The sequence below is a fragment of the Alligator mississippiensis genome, chromosome 10, assembly GCF_030867095.1.
Source record: "Alligator mississippiensis isolate rAllMis1 chromosome 10, rAllMis1, whole genome shotgun sequence".
Lineage (NCBI taxonomy): Eukaryota > Metazoa > Chordata > Crocodylia > Alligatoridae > Alligator > Alligator mississippiensis.
Genome location: NC_081833.1, coordinates 5733089 through 5753209, shown reverse-complemented (window position 1 = coordinate 5753209; position 20121 = coordinate 5733089). Strand labels below are relative to the sequence as shown.

Below are 20121 nucleotides of genomic sequence, written 5' to 3'. Positions count from 1 at the left end.
AATAGCTCATCTTGGATATTTTATTACTTTTTAAACCATGAGTTTACTTTACTTTGAGAAGCATTAGAAAGAAATAAAATATTATTTATATCTTTCAAATCCAGATGGCTAGCTAGGTGGTGTTTTGCAACAGCAGGGAGACAGATTTTTAAAGACTCTGCCTACTCAGTTTCTTTTTTGTCTCCAGCAGTTAAATCTTTGTGCTATCTTAGCTCACCATCTGTGTGTCTAGAAAGGTAACATTTTCTGAACTAATTTTAGAACTAGCATCTTATTTTTTTTACTACACTGATGGACTGAAACTCTCTTTTTTAACTTGTAGCTTTCAGATTTTGTTTTATTGCAGGCCAGTTCAAGAGCCTCATGGTTTTTAGTTCCTTGCCGTTAGTTTACACTCTGGCAGAATAGATATTAGTGCAGAAATTTTATTAAATGTTTCAGCTTCAGTGGGGAATTTTACCATTCACTTCAGTGCAAGCAGAGCTAGGTTAGTGTTGAGCGCATTTGAAACTTCTACTTAAACTTTGTAAGGTTTTTTTTTCCCCTTTTACTTTTTTTTCCAATTGCTTTCTTGCCACCTCTCCATTCTGAAAAAAAAAGCTTTAATAACTTGTATTTTTTTAACACAGTTCATTTTATAAAACTCAAATATACTTTAAGCAAGTTTGTGCTTGAGCATAGAAGTGTTATGAGCCAGCAAACTGTTATCATCATCCACGCAAACAAAAAAGGGACACTGCTATTTTAGAAATAAAAATGTGACTTTATGGGATTATCCACAATGCTGTTTTCTTCAAATATTTAAAAATATCTGTATCGTTGGGAATTAGAATTAAAATGTGGATTGAAAGCTAAAACAGCTATCGGCAGTAAAAAGGACTAATTCCTACATAGATATAATTGTTTTAGGCAAGAGACATGACTTTGTAAGAAATGTAATTTCTTTTACATTACCCAATAGCACTCTTCTAGGGTAAAATTCAGATCTTGGCCTCTGTAATTAAGCCTCAGGTAGGTAAAGCATTTCCTCAGAAGCTTAATTGTTTTGCTGAATATGGATCTAAAAATGGAACTATGCCTTAAATATTGTAGACATCCGTGGCATATGTCCTGTTGAGTGGTGACTTTTTACCTACCCTTTATGAACTAGGAGATCCATATTAAATATTTTTCTTATGATTTTGGCCCTGATTTTGCTAATTTACTCTGCTTTGCAGACTCCTCTGCTCATGTATAGCAGCACTGATTTTAATGCAGCTGCATTGGTGGGCAGGGGTCCTTCTATGTAAAGCACATTACAGGGTGAAGGCCAGCATCAGAAAATTGTTTTTACTTTATAAAAAGGACCTATGTTGAGTCCCTGCAAACCCTTACTTGCATTGTTTAGTTTAGTATATGAGTCTTCAGGACCTAGATCATAACTTTGTCCATATCCAATCTGTTCAGTTTATACCAAGAAGACTTCACTTTCACTAGTAAAATAAGACACTCTCTACATTGCAGACTCTCCAGGGAGAGAGTGTGTATGTGAGAGAGATTTCCAGTAGCTATTAGAATTTAATTAAAAGTATTCATAAAAAGTAATTTTGGACCCTAACAGATCTGACAGTGTCTCTTCAGTTTTTTGCACCATTAAACTATTCATCAGTTTCAGTAATTTTTACATTTAAATCTTAACAGAGAAGATTGTCCCCTGCCCTGCATGTTGGTAAGAGCAGGGGGCATGCGGTGCATCCTTATTTCCAGGTGTACTGCCTGGCTTGTCCTAGTGTGAAAGGCAGAGCAGCCTCACGCCTCCATTTAAGAGTTCTGTGCCCGTGGGTGGGTATGGTGGAGCCTTAGCTTTATCCTTTCACTGTACCATTTAGCACTACTTTGCAGGCCCAGAGGGTGATATCATCTGCTCCTGGCATAGACTGATTTATGTAATAAACCCTGGAGCCAGCGGGAACTAGGGAGAAAACTTTTATGGGTATGTCTGCGTAGCAGAGTCTCCAGGGACCCTGCGGAGCTTGTACTGTAAAATGTTGATTATCTGGAATATTTAGTGTCACCATCATTCTGGGTAATTTGTTTCTTCTGGGAATCTGTGCTGCTGCTCGAGTAGGCCCGGGGTGGCCTGGGGTTGCTTAATCAGGTATAGCAACCAGGTCCCACAAGGCTCCCTGACAGCTCTTCACTGGGCAGGCTGTCAGGGAGCCCAGCACTCTCTGCATGAGTCAGAAGAAAGAGGGGTAAAATTAGGGGGGGCTTTCAGTTAATTGATGTTCAACTGCCAGATAATTGATGGGCTGCCATACTCTGACTGCTAACACTTGCCAAATACAATGTTGCTACATTTTCACTGCTATTGTTATCCACATTAGCTTGATTGCTTCTGGGTTTTATTTTGTTTGCTTTTAGCTTCTAGGAGAATATGAATCCCTTGGAAAAGAACATGAAAGAGTAAAGGTAGGTGATCATTGATAAATCGTATTCTGATATTCCTGTTTTAAGTAAAATCCTTGGGTGTTTATACACGTGCTTTGGGAATTGTGTGGGGGCGGGGTGCTTTAATTGGAGCGGCTCTGAGAGCCACTCTGATTAAAGCGCCTGGAGTGTCTCGTGTATTAGTGTCACCCACGTTTCAAAATGGTGATGGGGATGCTTTATCTAAAGTTCGTTGAATGAGCTTTAGGTAAAACTCCCCTGTCACCATTTTGAAGTGCGGGACACTAATACATGTGACATGGGAGGCTGCTGGAGCGTGGCAATTATCACATTTGTCAGAGCATGTATAATTACAGAGCATCAGAGCAGCCTCCCTGCTTGTGTATAGGCACCTCTTCTGTTATTTAGGTCTGTAAGTAGTGACTATATGGGAATGTCCAGGTATCCAACTATGAGTCAAGGGGATCAGCTGCAGGTAAGGAAAGGTTCCAGCATTGGGTTTGTCATATGCCACAGAGATTCATGTGAATTCACTATTCAAGTATGTAGCAAAGGATAACAGGGATAAAGTTATCCTTTAACATAAAGGTTGATTAAAGTGCTTCAGAGGAGGAAGAAAATGTTATTCTATATGATTCAAATCAGAACCATCAAGGATAATGGAAAATCTAGCTAAAGTCTGTTAATTTTTAACATAACTCTCAGATAAAAAGGGATGCACATTGTAATTCTTCAAGATAGATGCAGCATTACTCATTTTTCCCTTATTTGGTGATACAGATTCTGCACTAGTTATTTCTTCCTATTTTACAGGATACATTAAATGCAACTGAAAACAGATTGCTTGATGCAAACACCCAGATTTCTGATTTGAAAAGGTAAAATGTGTTATTGGCTTAGTGTTATTTGAATAACGTAAATCTAGGTTACGATGCAGCTCGTGTTTAATCCTAGATAATGAACATTATTGGAGCTCTTTAGAACCAATTTGTAGAGTTGCAATTTGAAAGAATTAATGGAGCCCTTTATACAGAGATTGAATTTTCCATATTACTTTTCATAAATTTTAAGAGCCTAATTATTTTACAGCATTTTATATTATTTTTCTTCCCTGATTAGGGTCCCTTTTACAAAATGGAATGAATGAGTTCCTTCTCCTGTATCTTTTGTGTCACTCCATTAGTTCTGTCACTCTATTGATCAGGCCTTTTTTGCTATAGTAGCCCCTCAAGGTCACTTATCTTCAGCTAACTAGTCTTTGTTCTGGTTTCAGGAGCAAGGATGCTGACAGTAATTTGCTAGTCAAGATTATGGCTCCTATGGCATGAATAAAGGACAGGAAGGTGTTTCATTTCTAAAGCAGGAATAAGATCTCCTATGACTGTCCTTCCTGCTGCCTGGGACCTCTCTCTTGGCTGGGAGATAGGAATCTACTGAGCTTACATTTTCTGGGTAGGACCAGGCAGGACACATTACCACCAAGGGATATAGGACAGTGGCTGAAAACTAGCCAATAATGTAGCAGTGGGGCTGCTACAAGTCTTCAGATCTTGTATTTCTCAAGCACTGCCTTCCAGGAATGCCAAACAGTACGTTCATAGTTGAGGAGAGTGGACGTTTCTCCATGTTGGGAAGGCTCCTAGCATAGGCCACACACTATTTCCCCATGAGCTGACCTCCGATGTGAGATGGCTCACTCTGGCCCTAAACACCTTTATACTGGGGCAGTTTTCATCCATTTTCTAAACCACTATAAAGTACAACAGGATCCAGAAGAGAGAAAAATGCAGCTATTTCCAGGGTTGCTGCATTTAGTAATCTGCTGTATTACTATGTTTCACCACTAAGTAGAAGAGGAGCAAACAGCTGTCTTGGTGTAAGCTATAGGAATAACACCTATGCTAGACTAACTTACCCTACTGTAGCTTTACCCCTGATTTTTCCCAGCCAGATTCAAATAAATTACAGCAGTGAAGGGTTTTATAGCCTGTCTTTGCAGACTGATTACACTGAGGAACTGTTGTAATGTGTCCATGTCCAGAGTTTCTCTATCATGAGTATCTGCTGTCAGCCCTTACCTCCTTATCGTCACGTAGGTAGAGTTTTTTAGAGCTCAGAAAGACCTGGAGAGGAGGGAAAATTCAAGTTCCTCAGTAAAGATTTTTGTTTGTTGTATCACATTGCTACTTCTCAGATATTGGCCCCGTGTTTCATCCCATAGTCTGGTTTAGATTTCATTGCTACCACGTCATTCTAGATCAAGCCTTCTAGGTTAATTGGCCAAGAGAAAACTCAGGAGCTGTTTGGATTTTGACACGACCCTTTTATAATTTGCACAGTTCATATGACTTTAGAGAAGAAACATTCTGATCCACAACAAAACTTTACAGGCTCGGTGGTGCTATGCTAGCTGGCACCATGTCTGAAAGGGACCTGGGGACCATAATTGACCATAAAATGAATATGAGCCACCAGTGTGATACTACAGTTAGCAAAGCGAATGATGCACTGGTTGATGCATGTCAGTGTATCTCAAGCAAAACTAAGGAAGTTATTCTCCCACTCTGCTCGGCATTGGTGAGGCTGCAGCTGGAGTACTGCATCCAGTTCTGGGAGCCACACTTCAAGAAGGATGTGGAGAAGCTTGGGAGAGCCCAGAGAAGAGCCACTTGTATGATGAGAGGCCTGAAGAGCAAGCCATAAGAGGAAAAGCTGACAGATATGGGACTGTTCAGCTTAGAAAAGAGAAGACTTCAGGGGGATTTGGTGGCAGCTTACAAATATATCGGGCTAGGCCAACAACTATTCACCAAAGCGGCCCAGGGTAAAACCAGGAGCAACCATCGTAAACTCCTAGAAGGTTTCAGACTGGATATAAGAAAAAACTTCTTCATGGTTCATGTGACCAGACTCTGGAATAGACTCCCAGCAGGGGTGGTGCAGGCACCTACCCTGGAGATCTTCAAAAGGAGACTGGACGCACGCCTTACTGGGGTGATTTGACAGCAGCACTCTTTCCTGCCCAGAGCAGGGGGCTGGACCCGATGATCTCACGAGGTCCCTTCCAGCCCTACACTTCTGTGATTCACTTTGTTCTAGATCCATAGAAGTCCAGATCCTGTTTAGGTTTCCAGTTTACTCCTCTATTGAGAAAGTATAGTTTATTAATGGCCTTAGAGTGAGACCTCAAGCTGCAAGGCTGTTGAAAAGCCGAGTGACCTTCTATGTACAGCTGTTGTAGGCAGTGTGATGATGAAGGGGTTGTATTTGAGTGGAGCAATTAAGGGGAATTCAGTCCAGTATTCCTCTTGCCCTGCCTGTTTCTCCCATCTGTTTCTAAAGATCTACCCTTCCAGCTTGGGGGAACTTCACTGGAAAAGAATATTTTGTTTTCCTCTATGAAAACTGTTTCTATGAAGGGACCCCCTAGCTGTCGTGTTGTAAATCTGATATGGGGTTATGAGCATCCTTGCAAAGGGCTGGTTAATTGAAGAAGTGGGGAGGGAACTTTGTGTGAAGGAGGAGAGAGTTATGACATGAAAAACCTGAGCAGCAGATTGGTTGAATTACTGGAGCGACATGTGAGGAGATGCTCTATATTAATTCCAGAGTGGGGACCTGTTTACAAAAATGCACCCTTTTATGGAGGAAAAAGGATGTTTAAAAAAAACTCCCCAAAGAGTAGCTCATCATCCAGATAGTCCAGGTCATCTCAGGAGTGTTTTAAATGGCTTTAGACTTGAACTAGGCCCCAGAAATGTCTCCCGCATACCTTCCTCCTCCCCTCACCAACATGCCACTTGTTACTTATTTGAACATGGAGCTCCACATAATATGTATATTGGTTATCCTCCTTCCAGTATTTACACACCAGAACAAAATATTTATGTTAGTATTGTTTAAGATGTAATAGATCTTTTTAAACTTTTCGGAAATCTCGTTGTAACATATCTCTCTTACTTCTTCATTAGAACAATTTCAAAACTAGAAGTTCAGCTCAAGCAGGTAGAGCATGAAAACATGTTGAAATTCCGCCATATTACTGAAAGTCATTTAAGAACATCCCATGTCAAGTAAGTGACTGTCCTGTCATTGTTAGGAAGTGGGTGATGTGTTCTGTTGTGCTGTGGGATTACTTAAATGAGTAGGAGTTGACTTGCTGAGTAAGGATTGCAGGGGTGGAGATGTAGAAGCTGATGGCATAATTGGCCTGTAAAGTTCTATATAATTGAGCCTTTATGTTTGAGTCAGGAGGGTGCTTATGATGCACAATTAAAAAAAATGAAAACAAATGTCTTGAGAATAATAGAGAAATTAAGTTTGAATGTGCATTCTATTAGAGGGAAACATAGATCCTCCTTTGCTATGTTAAGGGTGCTTCAAAGGTATCTTTATCCAAAATGTATCTGTTTCAATTGATCATTGATTCTGGGGTGCGCTGAAGGTTAGTCTAAGATGGACATTCTGTATGCAGATTATGAGATGGAAACACTTTTGACAATTTAACATGATCCTGAACTATAGTAGTTTTTTACTAGTCGCCTAAGAAATGTATGAATTAAGAGATGACAGATTATTTCTCTTGAGAACTATTTTATTGGTTAAAAGATGGGAACCCTCAAAAAATAGGAAAGCAAAAGGCTTAAACATTATGGGTTGAGGTGCCATATTGGATTGGCACCGATTTGAGGAAAATTGAGAGCATCAGCAATCGGCTTTTTTTGGCTGATGTGGCTGATAAATGCCGTGTGCATGCGCACAGCTGCAGCGCAGCACGCAGGCGGCCAGGAGCGCAGCCCGGCAGCGTGGAGAGCAGCCGGGTCCAGCTGGTAAGTCTGTGAGGGAAGGGGTGTGGGGGGGGCAGATCAAGGCCCCTGTGGTAAGGGAGGGAGTGGGGCTGGGGCAGGGGCAGGTGCTGCCCAGCTGGGGTGGGTGCGGTACAGGATGGAGCTGTGGATTATCTGGGGGTGCAGGGACTGGGGGGGTGTCCTGCTGCTGCACACAGCCTGGGAGGGCACGGAGGGTGTGTGCTCCAGATCTGTGTGTGGGGCAGGGTGGGCTGCCACTGTGGGTTGGGGCCTGGGGCAGTGCTAGGCTTTTCCCAGTGAGGAGCTGGGCTGGCCTGTGGCAGTGCTGGGAGAGGGGGTTGGGGGGGCTAGAACCACCCCAAAATTTGCCCTGATTCCCAGCACCACCACCGCCTGTTCTGAGCCCAGCCCCCCTGCCACGTAGAACTCGGTGCAGCCCTGGCCCCGGTCCATAGTGGCATTCCGCCCTCGCCCCACATGCAGATCTGGGGGCACATGCCCCCCCATGCCTTCCTGGGGTGTGTGCAGCAGTGGGAGCTGCCTCCCCTCCTCTCCCCCTGCACCTCCCCAGACAAGCCGCTGGTATAAATGCTATTTCTAAAAACAAATCTTAGAGTCTTTCGTAATTTTGAAGCTTTACATTTTAGTAGCAAGTTGGCAACCCCTGATGTCAGCAGGCGAAAGTGGTTGATCCCAGGAGCGGAGTATTCGATTTTTACAGGCCAGCCTCTGGAAAGCCAAGAGACCAAGGACAACAGACTAGAAGAAACCTACATTCCTTCCAGGTACCATAACTTCTATAATCCTGTTCTTCTCTGATGTGGGAAGTCAGGGGCTGCTTACAGACATGGAAAAAAACAAACAAACAGAACTAGCACTTTGCTTTCAGCAACTAGCACAGAAGAGGCATTGTGGTAGTTTGGCCCGGCTCACCCAACATCTGTATAGATTGTATAGCTTTAGATAAAAGCACCAACCCCCCCCCCCCCCCCCCCCCAAAGTGCCCGATCTATACAGACGCTGGGGAGCTGTGTCCACTTCCTCTTCCGGATAAGCTCTGTTTGTTTTTTCCACATCTGTCAGCGGCCAGGGATGTTTTTAATATAGGAAAACATGACAATGGAATGGATTCTTATTCTTGGATCTTGTACTAGTAATTTATTTAGACCTGTAAAGCATGTATCCTTTGCTTTAGTTGCTATGGAGGTCTTTACAAAAAATCCACTTCCTCAATCTAGTTGAAATAGGCAGAGAGAGTTTTACCCCTCCTTAGGTATGTCTTGTGCCGATGCCTGCTGCCCTCGGAAGTGTTCCATCTTGTTTCCTTTCTGTCCTTGAACATCAAAGTTATTCCCTGTCAGCATTACGTTGTCTCAGACATAGCTCTCTGCTGGTTCTGTAGTCTTGTGTTTTGGTTCAGGTGTTATTCTTTTTTTTTTTTTTTTTTTTGAGTTCTTGTTCCTTGTAAGTGTGCCAGATTTCCTCAGAAGAGATTTGTTGTACAGATTTTTGAGTCCATGATTAAAGTTTGGGTCATCAAACTGGATGCATTTCCAGTGCTGCTCAAGTCTGAGTGCTCACACTGTTCTGTAACCCAGGCTTTTAGAAGTCCGACGATCCTGGAATAAATGGAGAAATTATTGAACCTCCAGTTTGATTTTTGTAACATGGAACGTTACTTCTATAGGACTGTATCTTTTAGCTGACATTTGGAAAGCCTCCATACAATTTAAAGCTTGGCTCCTCATGTGCTTTTTTCACGTGCTATTTAAGGCACCATTCTCCTCCAGAAAAGGACTCTTCACAAGAAGACTCTTCAGCAAATGTAATTGGAAAAAAGGAAAATGAGGCACCTGAGACACCCATCATGAAAGCCTTTAAGGAACTTGAAGAACGAAAAGCATTTAAAGATTGGACCACGCAGACGGAAAAGGACAACACTTCCGCCAGTAAATTCATTTATATTTCTAGGCGTGTCTTGACTTGCAGCCTCCAAATTACATGGCTTTTTGTGTTTGTTATTCCCAAGGATTCACACTAGTCTGGCTCAGGTGACAAGGTAAAAATAGTTCATAGTGGGCATCACTTCCTCTGTTAGATCTGTATTCTGCCTAACAAAACCTGAAACTAACCTAATTACTTGTTTAGAATAGTAGGAACACTACTGCAATAAGCTAGTCTTTTTAGCTCAGTGAGCTTTCTCTGGTAGAGTTTTCAGGAAATGTACACACTTTAATTGAGTAGTCAAAAAATTCTGCTGGCTTTAAAGCCACATTTGTTCTCCTAGGATAGCATCAGAACAAAGACATGTACACTGACCTGTACTAAATGGCTGAGCTGTGTTTAATCTTTTCTTTTGTATTGCTGGAGCCTTGCTTACACATGATACAAAATATGGTTCCAAGATGTGACCTTTAAATTCAGTCAGTAAAATTTTGGACTTATTCTACTAACGCCTGTCTCTGTCATCCTGCCCCTTCAGCTGCTTTTGCTGGCTTACATTCTGCTGCTGCTTTCTGTTAAGCCTGTGCTGTTTCTCACTTACTCAGGCCTGTGTTGTTTAACTTCACTTTACTTTCAACTCAGTTCTTTTCTTCCATATCTATGCTGCAAACAAGCTTCTCCTTATAGGTCAGGTTAACAATCTATTTTAATGAGTGTCAAACAGAGCTCAGTTTCTAGTGGGGACAAGAGTTAAGAATAGATATCCTTTCATTATAACACAAACACACTGACATGGAAAACAGCTGAGATGGAGTAAGCACGAGTTTATTTACAGTCGGTTACAAAGGAGCTGAGTGAAAGAGGATCTTCAGCGTCCCATATACTTTAAGACACGCATTAAAATTCACATTTTGTTCCGTGACAGAAACGTCAAATCGACGGCAGACTGTTGGATTCGATGAAACTACTTTCATTACTAGTCGGTCCCCTGAGAAATGTAAAGACCAACAAAGACCAAAAAGATACAGCTCACCTAGTGGGCAGAGGTCATCATCTCTCCCTCCTTCCAACAGGAAGTCAAACACTCCAAGTAAGCCTTTCTGTTTACAGTTTTGCTTGGTGTCCCTTAAAAAAGCAGTTAGTCATGTCAGGTTGTTTCACAAAGAGCAGAAGGTTGGAAATTTAAAATTTAGGATTCTCTTGTTATCATGGATTTTCAGAAAACTCTCACAAGTGACAGCAAACTTTGAAAACTGTAATTTGAGCATTTGGCAAGGTGACACAAGCTTTGCATGATTTAAACAGATAATAACTCATAGAAAACTTTGAAAACCATTCTTTGAAGACACTTGAGCAGGGATCCATCTGCATGGATCAAACTGTATTAAGAAAAACTCTGCATAAGAAAAGTGTTAGGTACTTAAAAGCCTTTCCTTCTCTGCAGCAAGAAGAGAGATAATGTTGGCACCAGTGTCTGTGACGTACAGTCCAAAACGATCACCAAAGGAAAACCTATCTCCTGGATTTAGCCACTTGCTTAGCAAAAATGAAAACACAGTGACAAGGTACAAATTTGCAATATTGGCTCATTATTATTTTCTGATCGTATTCAGGAATTGATACTGCATGTCCGTACCCTAGCAGGAATAGTCTTTGTTCATGCAAGTAATCCTGTGACAAGGCTCATGCATGAAATGGGTGCTGTCTTTAGTGGAAGGGATTGCCTGACTGGGCCTTGCACCTGAAGTTAAGCTTCCTTTTTGAAATAAGGCAAGAATAAACTTGGATAGTTCCCCTTAGCTTACCAAGGTGTAGTGCTGGGTATATCATTATATATGATGGGATAATATTGACCAATAGCAGCCAAAAGACAGTGGAGATATCATCCTTTGTCAGTCCAGAGTAAACCAGGGTCCTCATTTAGGGAGACAGACGTACCAAGAAAATGGGCAGAAGAGAGCACTTCCCATTCTTTTCCACCCATCTGTAGAAACATTCTTGTTGGATGAAACCTCCTGCCATTTCATACACGTTCTCTGAACATTTGCTAGATACGCTAGTTAGCAGGATGTGGTGGAGCTACAGTGACCACACGCTCACACCTGAGGGCGTGCAGGGGGAGTAAAGGTATTCCATTCCTTTCTCCTTATGCACAAAAGTTCAACATTTATTCCTTTTCACAACTTCAGGGGCTGAGTGTCACATTTTAAAGTGTTCTTGAGAGTAGGATCCGGCATCCTCCTTTGGTAAAATTGCTTCATGATTTGTTGCTCCTGTTTGATGTGTAGAAACAGAAGAACTCAAGGGCAAGTACCCAGAGGGATCAGGTTTTCCAGTGAAGAGGACATGGTTTGCTTATATATTAAGACAGGGAAGGATAGGAAATAGTTTGTTTCAGCTCAGTGTTATTTCTAATGATTAGTCATTTCCAATCCCCCTCCACCCCTGTCGTTCTGTAGGTTTGATATACTCCTGGATGATTTGGATCTTGCTCCTGCTTCTACACCACAACATAGCAATCCAAGAAAAAGACTCCAGTTTCTCTCACTAGATGATATAGAAGGTAACTTGTCAAAATGGGGGAAAGATTTCTTTTATTTGCTTTAATCTTGCAGAAGGGGGTATTTTCTTTATCATAGCTTCTCCCAACTAGATAAGAGATGTGTATATAGTAATCACAAAAGTTTTCTATGAAGTGCAACTTTCAAAATCCTTATCTATTTTGTAGCCTTTATCTTACAGTAAATAAATGGTGTAATAATGTTGTTTGTAGATACAACAAAGTGGCATGAATGCAGTAGTTCATTTTTGTGTGTACCTGCATGAGGACAATAGGCTAATAAAAATCATTGCATTGAAAAATAAGAGAGGAAATACGTTCCCTAATACCTAATTTAGTTAAGTAGAGCATATATTGCTGGGAGCCATATTAAGTGGTATGTACCCAGTCTTATTAATAAAAGATTCTGTTACAAAGTGTTGCCTACAGATGGTGAAAGGTAAATGTAACACAGCCAGTTCACTTGGAGGTTTTTTTAAATAATTGGATGAGTCAAACTAATTCTTACTTTTACTGGTGTTTGTTATTTTTGCATTGGCTAATTTATTTAGAATAGCGTTGTGATGCCAGGCATGAAGAAACTTGGGGAAACTTGCATCAGTAAAACAATTGTCAGTCCGCGCAATATAGCAGAACCCACAGCTTGTTAACTACAAATTGTGCCTTACATCAAAATCTGTCAAAAGGCTAGCCAAACGAACGTCCTGTGTCTGCTGTGATGTTGCTAATGTGGGATTCTGGGAGGCCAGCTAAAAAGACTTTGTTACTCACTAAATTAGGTTTCATACCTAAAAGATGGCAGGGAGTCAGCACTTCTGTGGTTTGGTTTATTTTCTGTTTTAGATCGTATATTCATGGAGAATTTAAACAAAAACAAAACCACTCCTTTTTTGATAGGAAGGCAGCATTCTGGTAAGGGCATCAACAGCTGTGTTAACTACAATTCTTGCGCTGAATCTTTGCATCCTGGAACGAAGAAAGGAACTGTGGAGTCTGCCTGGGAAGAGAGGAATATAACACACAAGAATGAACAATGCGTTCCTGTACCAGTAGCACCTTACGAGGCAGACTTCAAGTACACAGCAAGGATTAAGACATTGGCTGAAACGGAGAGACTTTTTGATGAGCTCACACAAGAAAAGCAACAGGTAAAATGATCTTTATTCCAAAATTGTGAAAGAAACAGTGTGTCTAGGAGAAGCTCGTGGTATTGCAGTGTACCTGCATGAGACCTGGCACAAGGTAATGGAAAATGCCCAGTGGTGTTCTGACAACACGCCTTTATCCTTGCTTACTGAAATTCTGATACTTTGACTCTTCTGATGTTCTTTATGGCTCTTAAGAGAAACGGGGAGGGAGGGACTAGATTGAATTTATTTTCTTTTGCAGTATGCCAAGATTTGAAGTCTCCCTTTCAAAAATGAAAGGCAGGTATCTTGGGCTATTCTGGAATCTACTTGGAAGAGTGTCCTCGTCTTTCAAAACATCTTTGTTAGACTGGGCAGCAGTATGCATGTTTACTGCTAGAGTATATTGTTTGGTGACCTGGCAAGGGATGGTCATATCTGAATAACTACACTGCATTTATACCTCTAATCCATCCCTGACTTTTTTTGCAGATGAAAGATGTACGGTAGGTTTCTACTTGCTCTTGAAGCTGTAATCATTTACAGCTGCGGTATTTTCTGTATTACTAGATTGAAGCTGCGTTAAGTCGAATACCTTGTGCTGGGGGAAGAATGACCTTGCAAACAAGATTAAATCAGGTGAAAACACTCATTATATCATGTATCAGTGACTGATCTTTTCAACTGTCCTCCCAGTTGGTAGATGCTCACACTATATTTTCTGTTTCATGAGAAAATAAGCTAGTCTTTCTTGGATCTGTTGATGTAAAACAGTATTTAAATTAGACTAGCTTACATGAGCCAGAGTGTGAACTCCCTGCACACTCATTTGAACTTTTTCTCACAAATGAACAGAAAGTTTCCTTTCCTTTCAATCACAAACATGCAGCATATACTAGTATTTTGCATATTCATTATTTGCATGTAGGAGCAGTGTTTCAAAATATTTTAAATAGTGCAAATATTGAACAGTTAAACATACAAGCACCCCTGAGAGTGTAGATAAGGGGTAAGAAAAAATCAAGAATGACTAATAAAATCCAGGTTCTTCTGGGACAGGACACTGAAGCTGTTTAGCAGAGCACAGTTCTTTAGAACACAGTGTGAAAAACATCTTACCCATCTCAAAGTGTAAAAAAGAACTCGTGGAGGCAGAAGTAATTCCTAAAGAGGGGGGATGCCAGCATTCAAGCTGCTGCTTCTATGGAAAGTTCTGGGAGTGAGGTTAATGAACACAAAGGGTCAGAAACTTCTGTTTCATTTCTCAGCAGAAAGCCACCAGCACACTGCCTCCTCAAACCAGGCTGTAGTTCTGTACATTGCATTCTGATTAGCAGTGAAAAACCAGAACAAATATCACCATATATTGCAGTGAGTAACTGTTCCATAGATCTGTCCCACTTAAGTACTGACCTGACCAGACCTACTTTGTATGTGAGATCTGACAAGATGCACCGGAAAAAGATGGTATGGCTTAGATCGATATCTTGCAGAGACACTGCTTTCATTGGCCTTTGAACAAACCAATTTATTAATAGTTTAGTTAGGCAGAATGTATGCAATTAAGCCACAGGATTGGTTTACGTAGGCAGATACCCTGGTGCCAGGGTATGGCTGCTCATGCATCAGAGAGAACATGAATGCAAAATGGAGACGCTAACAGGATATTCTTTATAAAAAGACCATCGCTTGGAATTGAATGGAAATTTTTTTTTTCTTTTCCCAAATGTGTTCTTTAGGAAGCCTTGGAAAATCGCTTGGAAAGGATTAATAGAGATTTGGGTTCAATCCGCATGACGCTGAAGCGATTCCATGTTTTACGTACCTCTGCAAATATTTGAGACTTGTGTCTATTAAATTTGGATATGCTTTGGTTTGCACTAACATATAATTATGCACTCAACGAATGCAAATTGTTTTGTATTTTTGTAAGCCCTCAACAGTAGTTTTACAACCATGTTATCCTTTACACACAGCAATATTTTGTACTTCAGACAGCCACCTATATTTTAAACATATTTTTGTTACACTTGAGGAATTGATCCGTTTATCGTGTATTTTACTATTTTTAAAAATAGTAACTATTTTTAAATAGTGGTATGAATTCAATTTATAATATGAAGAAGGAAGTAAACAGAGGCAGCTTGTTTTCTGAAAACAATCATGTTGTTATCCTTTTGCACTCACTTTGCTCTCCATTTTATAGAGCAACTGGCCTATACTGTAAATAGTAACTCCTAGGTAATTTTGAACTTTTATATTATTCATAAGGCGACATGAAGCTTCTGTGGCAAAATCAACTACAGATATATGCTAGACACCTTCTATTGAAAGTATGTAGCTGGGTTTTAATTTTTCTTTTGTTGTGACTCATTTTAAATGCATCTCTACACACTGGAATTCTATTTAAGCATTGTTCTGTATAAATTAAGAGCAAGCCGTTGAACAAACAGAAGAAAATAAACGTATGTGTTCTTTTTTTTACAGACTTGCATTTCTTGTGTGATTGGGGGGGGTCACAGTATCATAGAGCTGTATGAATCGAAGTGTATTCTCTAGACTTAAGATGTACAACTTAACTTTCACAGACTATTGGAAGTACTTGGAGCCAAATTCTCTTCCATGCCCTCTGGCTTTCTCTTCCTTTGTCTCAGTTTTAATGAATGTTCTGTAGGACCATGTGGATATCTTCAACATGCAACCGTCTTGTAACTTGGTCTGATGCTTTATCAACATTCATTTAGGCTCAAAGTGGGGAGATGCAGAGTGCTGTGGAGCTAGACATATGGCATATAGACATATACACAGACTTATCTGCAAGAGAGGGCCAGCTATGTATGGGATACTTTTCATGCCCCTTCCAGTCTGACGTGGGGCCAGGATACTTGAAACCAGTCTTAATATTTTTTCTTCTTCTCTAGTCCTCTCGGTAAAAGAGGTTTTGTTCTCTATTGCCTCTGCTTTATAGTTTGCCATTTAAGATTCCATTAGGAGTCATTCAAGAATAATTATCAGTGTAAATACTCTTCAAAACAAGTCTCCGCATGCAGGTATCTTCCCTTGGGGAATGTTTAGCTATCGTCAGTATGTACTTACATTTCAACTCTGGTCTCGATTAAAATTCACCTCCAATTATCTCCTTCACACACACAAAGAAAGACTGCGTACAATGAAAGGAAGCATCGTGGCTCTTAGAAAATAATACTTGACACAGAAAAGCCTTCACTACAAGATTGCAGGAAGTTTGCTGTTGATGGGTGAAAGGGGGCCGAGTATGCTTTCATTTTGGCCCTAGGGTTTGCATATCACCAGTATCTTTTCTGAGAATTTCATGCAGCACTTATACTAGAGCAGTTTCAGAGGACTTTCATTTGTAATGAGTGCTTTCTTTATACATTCTAAGGCAGTAGAAGCAATACTTACATTATGTCAGGCTGGCTGCAAACTGGTATATGTGTGTTGCTAGTGTGGTTGCCACTGGCCATGTTTGCAGATCATTTTGATTGTTATTTTACTTTCGACCTTCATGTTGTATAATGTTTTGCCACAGTGCATCATAGTGGAGTGCCATTGTTCTTGAGCTTTTACGATATGTGTCGTATACTCCAAAGAAGTATCCTGCTTTGTTTGAAACACCAGGTTCTAAGATGACATAACTCTGCTTGAGGGTTTTTTGGGGTGTTTGGTTTTTTTTTAAAGTATGCCAGATACTAATCAGTTATGTTGTCACCATTCTGATCGGAGTTATGATCACACACATTTAAAACAAATTCTGCATTTACACACAGAACTTCTCATGATGAAGAACAACATATTTATTAGTTGGCATATTGCTCAAATACAAAGCAGGCAACCTAATCTTGCAGTTAGTATTTTAATATTAAATAAACATTTAATTAGATTTTCTTCTGCTGCCCAAGGAATAATAATAGGTTTGGGGATATTACCCCAGTGCTAATTTAGTTTTTAGTCATATTGTCTGATTTAAATTTCTGCCTTGGTTCAAGACGTATAGCCACCAATGATAGGACTGCTTTTCACTGGAAAGGGCAGGGCACTGGCATGAAGGAAGCTCGTGAATATCTGCTTTCAAAATCAGAATGCTTTGTTTTAAAATACTCGGTGACTATTTCAACACATGCGCTTACAGAGAAATGATATTGCATACAGCCTTACCATGGGCCTTTTTCTGTGCTAGAACAGAGGTAAAGTTACTTGGTGAGTACATTCGCCTAATCTTTACATTAGAAGATGAATGCCTCAAAGATACCCGTCTCTAGCACAATCCTGATATAGACAGAAGCGTTTATATATTTTGGTCTGCATTTTGGAATAAAATGCTCAGAGAATAAGAATCTCAGCTTCCAAACAGCTGTATATCACCTGGCAGAAATGGTGTTATGTTACCTCCATTTTGAGTGGTCACATTATGCCTGCTAATGCCTTCAACCATACAATTCAGCCAGCTGGACTGCTTAGAAGGAATCCATCACTAGGTACATTTACACGGAGAATTAAACCATGGCTTCAGTTTTCACATCAATTTAGGCACATTATTCTCATTTACAGCCTTGTTCTCTTCCCTCAGCTTTGCAGCAAAAACTATTTTCCTTAGAGAATTGATACCCCTACTGGTTTCCAAGTTCAAGTACTCTATTATATCTCCAATGTTATTCATTTTAGACCTAGATTTACCTCCATCCTATGCTCCTTGCTGCTGCTCTGTTTTATTCCTCTATTTTTATATATACCAGAAAAGCTGACTCGTGAGCCAGAGTCTATACAGTATCTACCAGAAAGTTGCCTTGCGTTATCTCAGGCTTTCTGTGACTATTTCTGCTATATTTTCAGGCTGCTGAGGAGAGTCCGAGATGCTGATCCTGACAAACTTTTAAGATAACAGTTTCCAAAAGCACCACTGATTTGGGATATTGTGGTTAAAACACCTCATGACTGATTTTCAGAGGTTCAGAGAACCTTCACCTCCAGATGAAGTCACTGAGGACATCAAGCCCAGGGTGGCAGAAGCTGGGTACCAAGAAACTGAGGCAATAATACAGCTTCTCCTTTGGAAAATGCAATAGTTACTGCCGTGCTGGTTGCTAGATGATGTGCGTATTATTCCCCTTCATTTACATTTTTTTTTAGTTGCACTTTAAAAAATATTTTCCTTTAACCCACACACAAACCTTGCTCTGTGCCAGGGCCAAACAGTGTCTTAACAAAGGGCTGTGGGCTGGCTCATCTTTGTGTTCTTTCTAAGCATAGCTTTAGTTTTTGCCCCTTTGCAATTTCTCCCGTGTCTCCATCACACTTTAGATGTGGGAGGAGCTGACCAATGTCCTGGATTTATCAGGTTTTGCTCAAGTTCTCAGCCTTGAGCACCCCTTTAAGCCAGCTTCTGGCATCACTTCTTTTTAAGGTCAGGCCCACTGCTCCTTTAGCTCCAAGTCTGGACATTTGGGTTACAGCAGTCCCGTTGCCTCCATGACTCTACCAGTAGGTCCAGAGTAGGTCAACCGCTGATGGGAATTTACCCTTCAAGGGAAGTAAGGCAACTAGTAGTAGTTGCAGCGACACAGTCAGCTGTTCCAAAGAAGCTGGCATTTATTAGCCAAGTGGAGACAGTATGCAGAGCCCTTAGCCTAGCCAAGATGAACTCAAGGCAGAATTCCCAGAAGCAGGAGCAAGTACCGGATGTGCTGTGTGATCCGTTTCATCTTATACAATTCTTAAACCCAGACAGCAACACCTTAGCCCCCTTGTCCTCTCCAGTTTTTCCTATTCTGCTCCACGGAGAAGTTTAAGCCGCTCTTTTTTAGAGTATTATTGCCAGCACTGCCTCTCTGGAATTCCCCATTCACACATGCAGTCCTTGATGGTTCCCTCTCCTGCCTACTCTCAAGGAGAACTGATGCCTTCACAGCCAGAGGAGAGCAACCAACAGGCACGAATAAACTGAGTCATGCCCATTATTCATCAAGATATTACAATGATTTCCATATTCTCCACCTGGAGAAACCACCAGTTTTACGTGCATCATTCTTTTCTGTTCGTTTCCTTGTGCAGATCTGCGCATCTCGCTTGTGGTGCTGGATCCTGCCTTTCGACTGCTGCCTAGATGACAGTGTGTTAGTAAAGCAAAGGAGGTAGCACATTAGCTCCCTGCTCGGCCAAGTGCAGAGAATGAAGATCTGTTCTCAAACTAGATACTTGCAAGATGGCAATGGAAAGAAACAAGAACAGGCCGCTTAAAAAACATTAGGACCAGAGCTGTGTCAGATTCTTGCTGTCAACCCCCTTTCCTGTCCTGCTGTCTTCTTACTTCACTTGCATCTTTTGAAGTATGTTGCATGTCTTAGGACTGATATAACTTTGTAAGCGGATGGGAACCTTGCAAAGCAAGTAAAGAGACAAGGCCCTGCTTTGAAGAGATTATAATCCCCCACAGAAATAAATCGCAGGGTAACAGATCAAGCGTGAGGCTGCAATGAAGGCGTAGGAATAGGCTTTGAAGAAGCGTGATCCCAGGTTAAGAGTCAATCCATATGTTCACGGAGCCATGTTGAGACTGCACCAGACAAAAGGAACAGTGGGGAGGGGAGACCCAGAGGCTGCTAAGGACGGAGTAGGTGTGGGAGGAAATGAGAGCAGAGCAGCAGGCGTGGGCGAGATGTATGTAGGGCCTTGGAGGTGAGGACAGAGTGCTTGAGCGTACTGCAGTGAAAGTTTGATGTAGTAGCCGTGCAGCGCTATTGAGGAGGTTTGCATCAGGGGTCCATTGCGGATCCCATACCTCTGCCAGCTGGCTGTGGCGGGTTGTTTAGAGTTGTGTAATATGAGAAGCAGTCAAGTCCCGGAGTTAAATAACCAATGCCTAATTATTTTTATATTGCATAAGGAAACTGGTTACTTCTCAGGCTTCAAAAACAATACAGACCCCCCCCATTTTTCTTGCTTGCTGTCCAGCCAAGACAGGAATTGCCAGTGCCGCTGCAGCCTGGCTATGGATGTGACGGTTTCAGTGCGATTGTCCCAGACTGGGTGCTGAGGGTGTGAGGATGGGGCCCAGCCCTCCTCAGTACCTGGCCATGACGGAGGTGGGACTAAAACAAAGTGTCTGTCTTCCTGCTGTTGACCGAGGGGATGAGTGTGATGGAGAAATGAGGTGCGGGAGACCAGGCTTTTGCACTTACTTCTTGGAGTTAAATTTCACCGGCCCTGGCATCAGGTCAAGGAAATGAACATGCAA

At 41.3% G+C, this 20121-nt stretch overlaps 1 protein-coding gene across 5 annotated transcripts in view; it reads left to right on the top strand.

Annotated features, from left to right (window-relative positions):
* MPHOSPH9 (M-phase phosphoprotein 9) overlaps positions 1 to 15353 on the top strand; it is a 42210-nt gene extending 26857 nt beyond the window's left edge. For 4 of the 5 annotated variants that reach the window (XM_006266613.4, XM_014598561.3, XM_014598562.3 and 1 more), the window contains 11 exons: positions 2404 to 2451; positions 3244 to 3308; positions 6402 to 6503; positions 7886 to 8023; positions 9012 to 9187; positions 10108 to 10272; positions 10627 to 10747; positions 11642 to 11745; positions 12640 to 12890; positions 13440 to 13508; positions 14609 to 15353. In XM_006266613.4, coding sequence (XP_006266675.2) covers positions 2404 to 2451; positions 3244 to 3308; positions 6402 to 6503; positions 7886 to 8023; positions 9012 to 9187; positions 10108 to 10272; positions 10627 to 10747; positions 11642 to 11745; positions 12640 to 12890; positions 13440 to 13508; positions 14609 to 14710 — 1341 coding nt within the window. In that variant the 3' untranslated portion in view covers positions 14711 to 15353. Of the gene's footprint in view, positions 1 to 2403; positions 2452 to 3243; positions 3309 to 6401; positions 6504 to 7885; positions 8024 to 9011; positions 9188 to 10107; positions 10273 to 10626; positions 10748 to 11641; positions 11746 to 12639; positions 12891 to 13439; positions 13509 to 14608 lie in introns of those variants that run through there. The other variant, XM_019486728.2, reaches the window with a different exon arrangement.
* The last annotated feature ends 4768 nt before the right edge of the window (positions 15354 to 20121 follow it).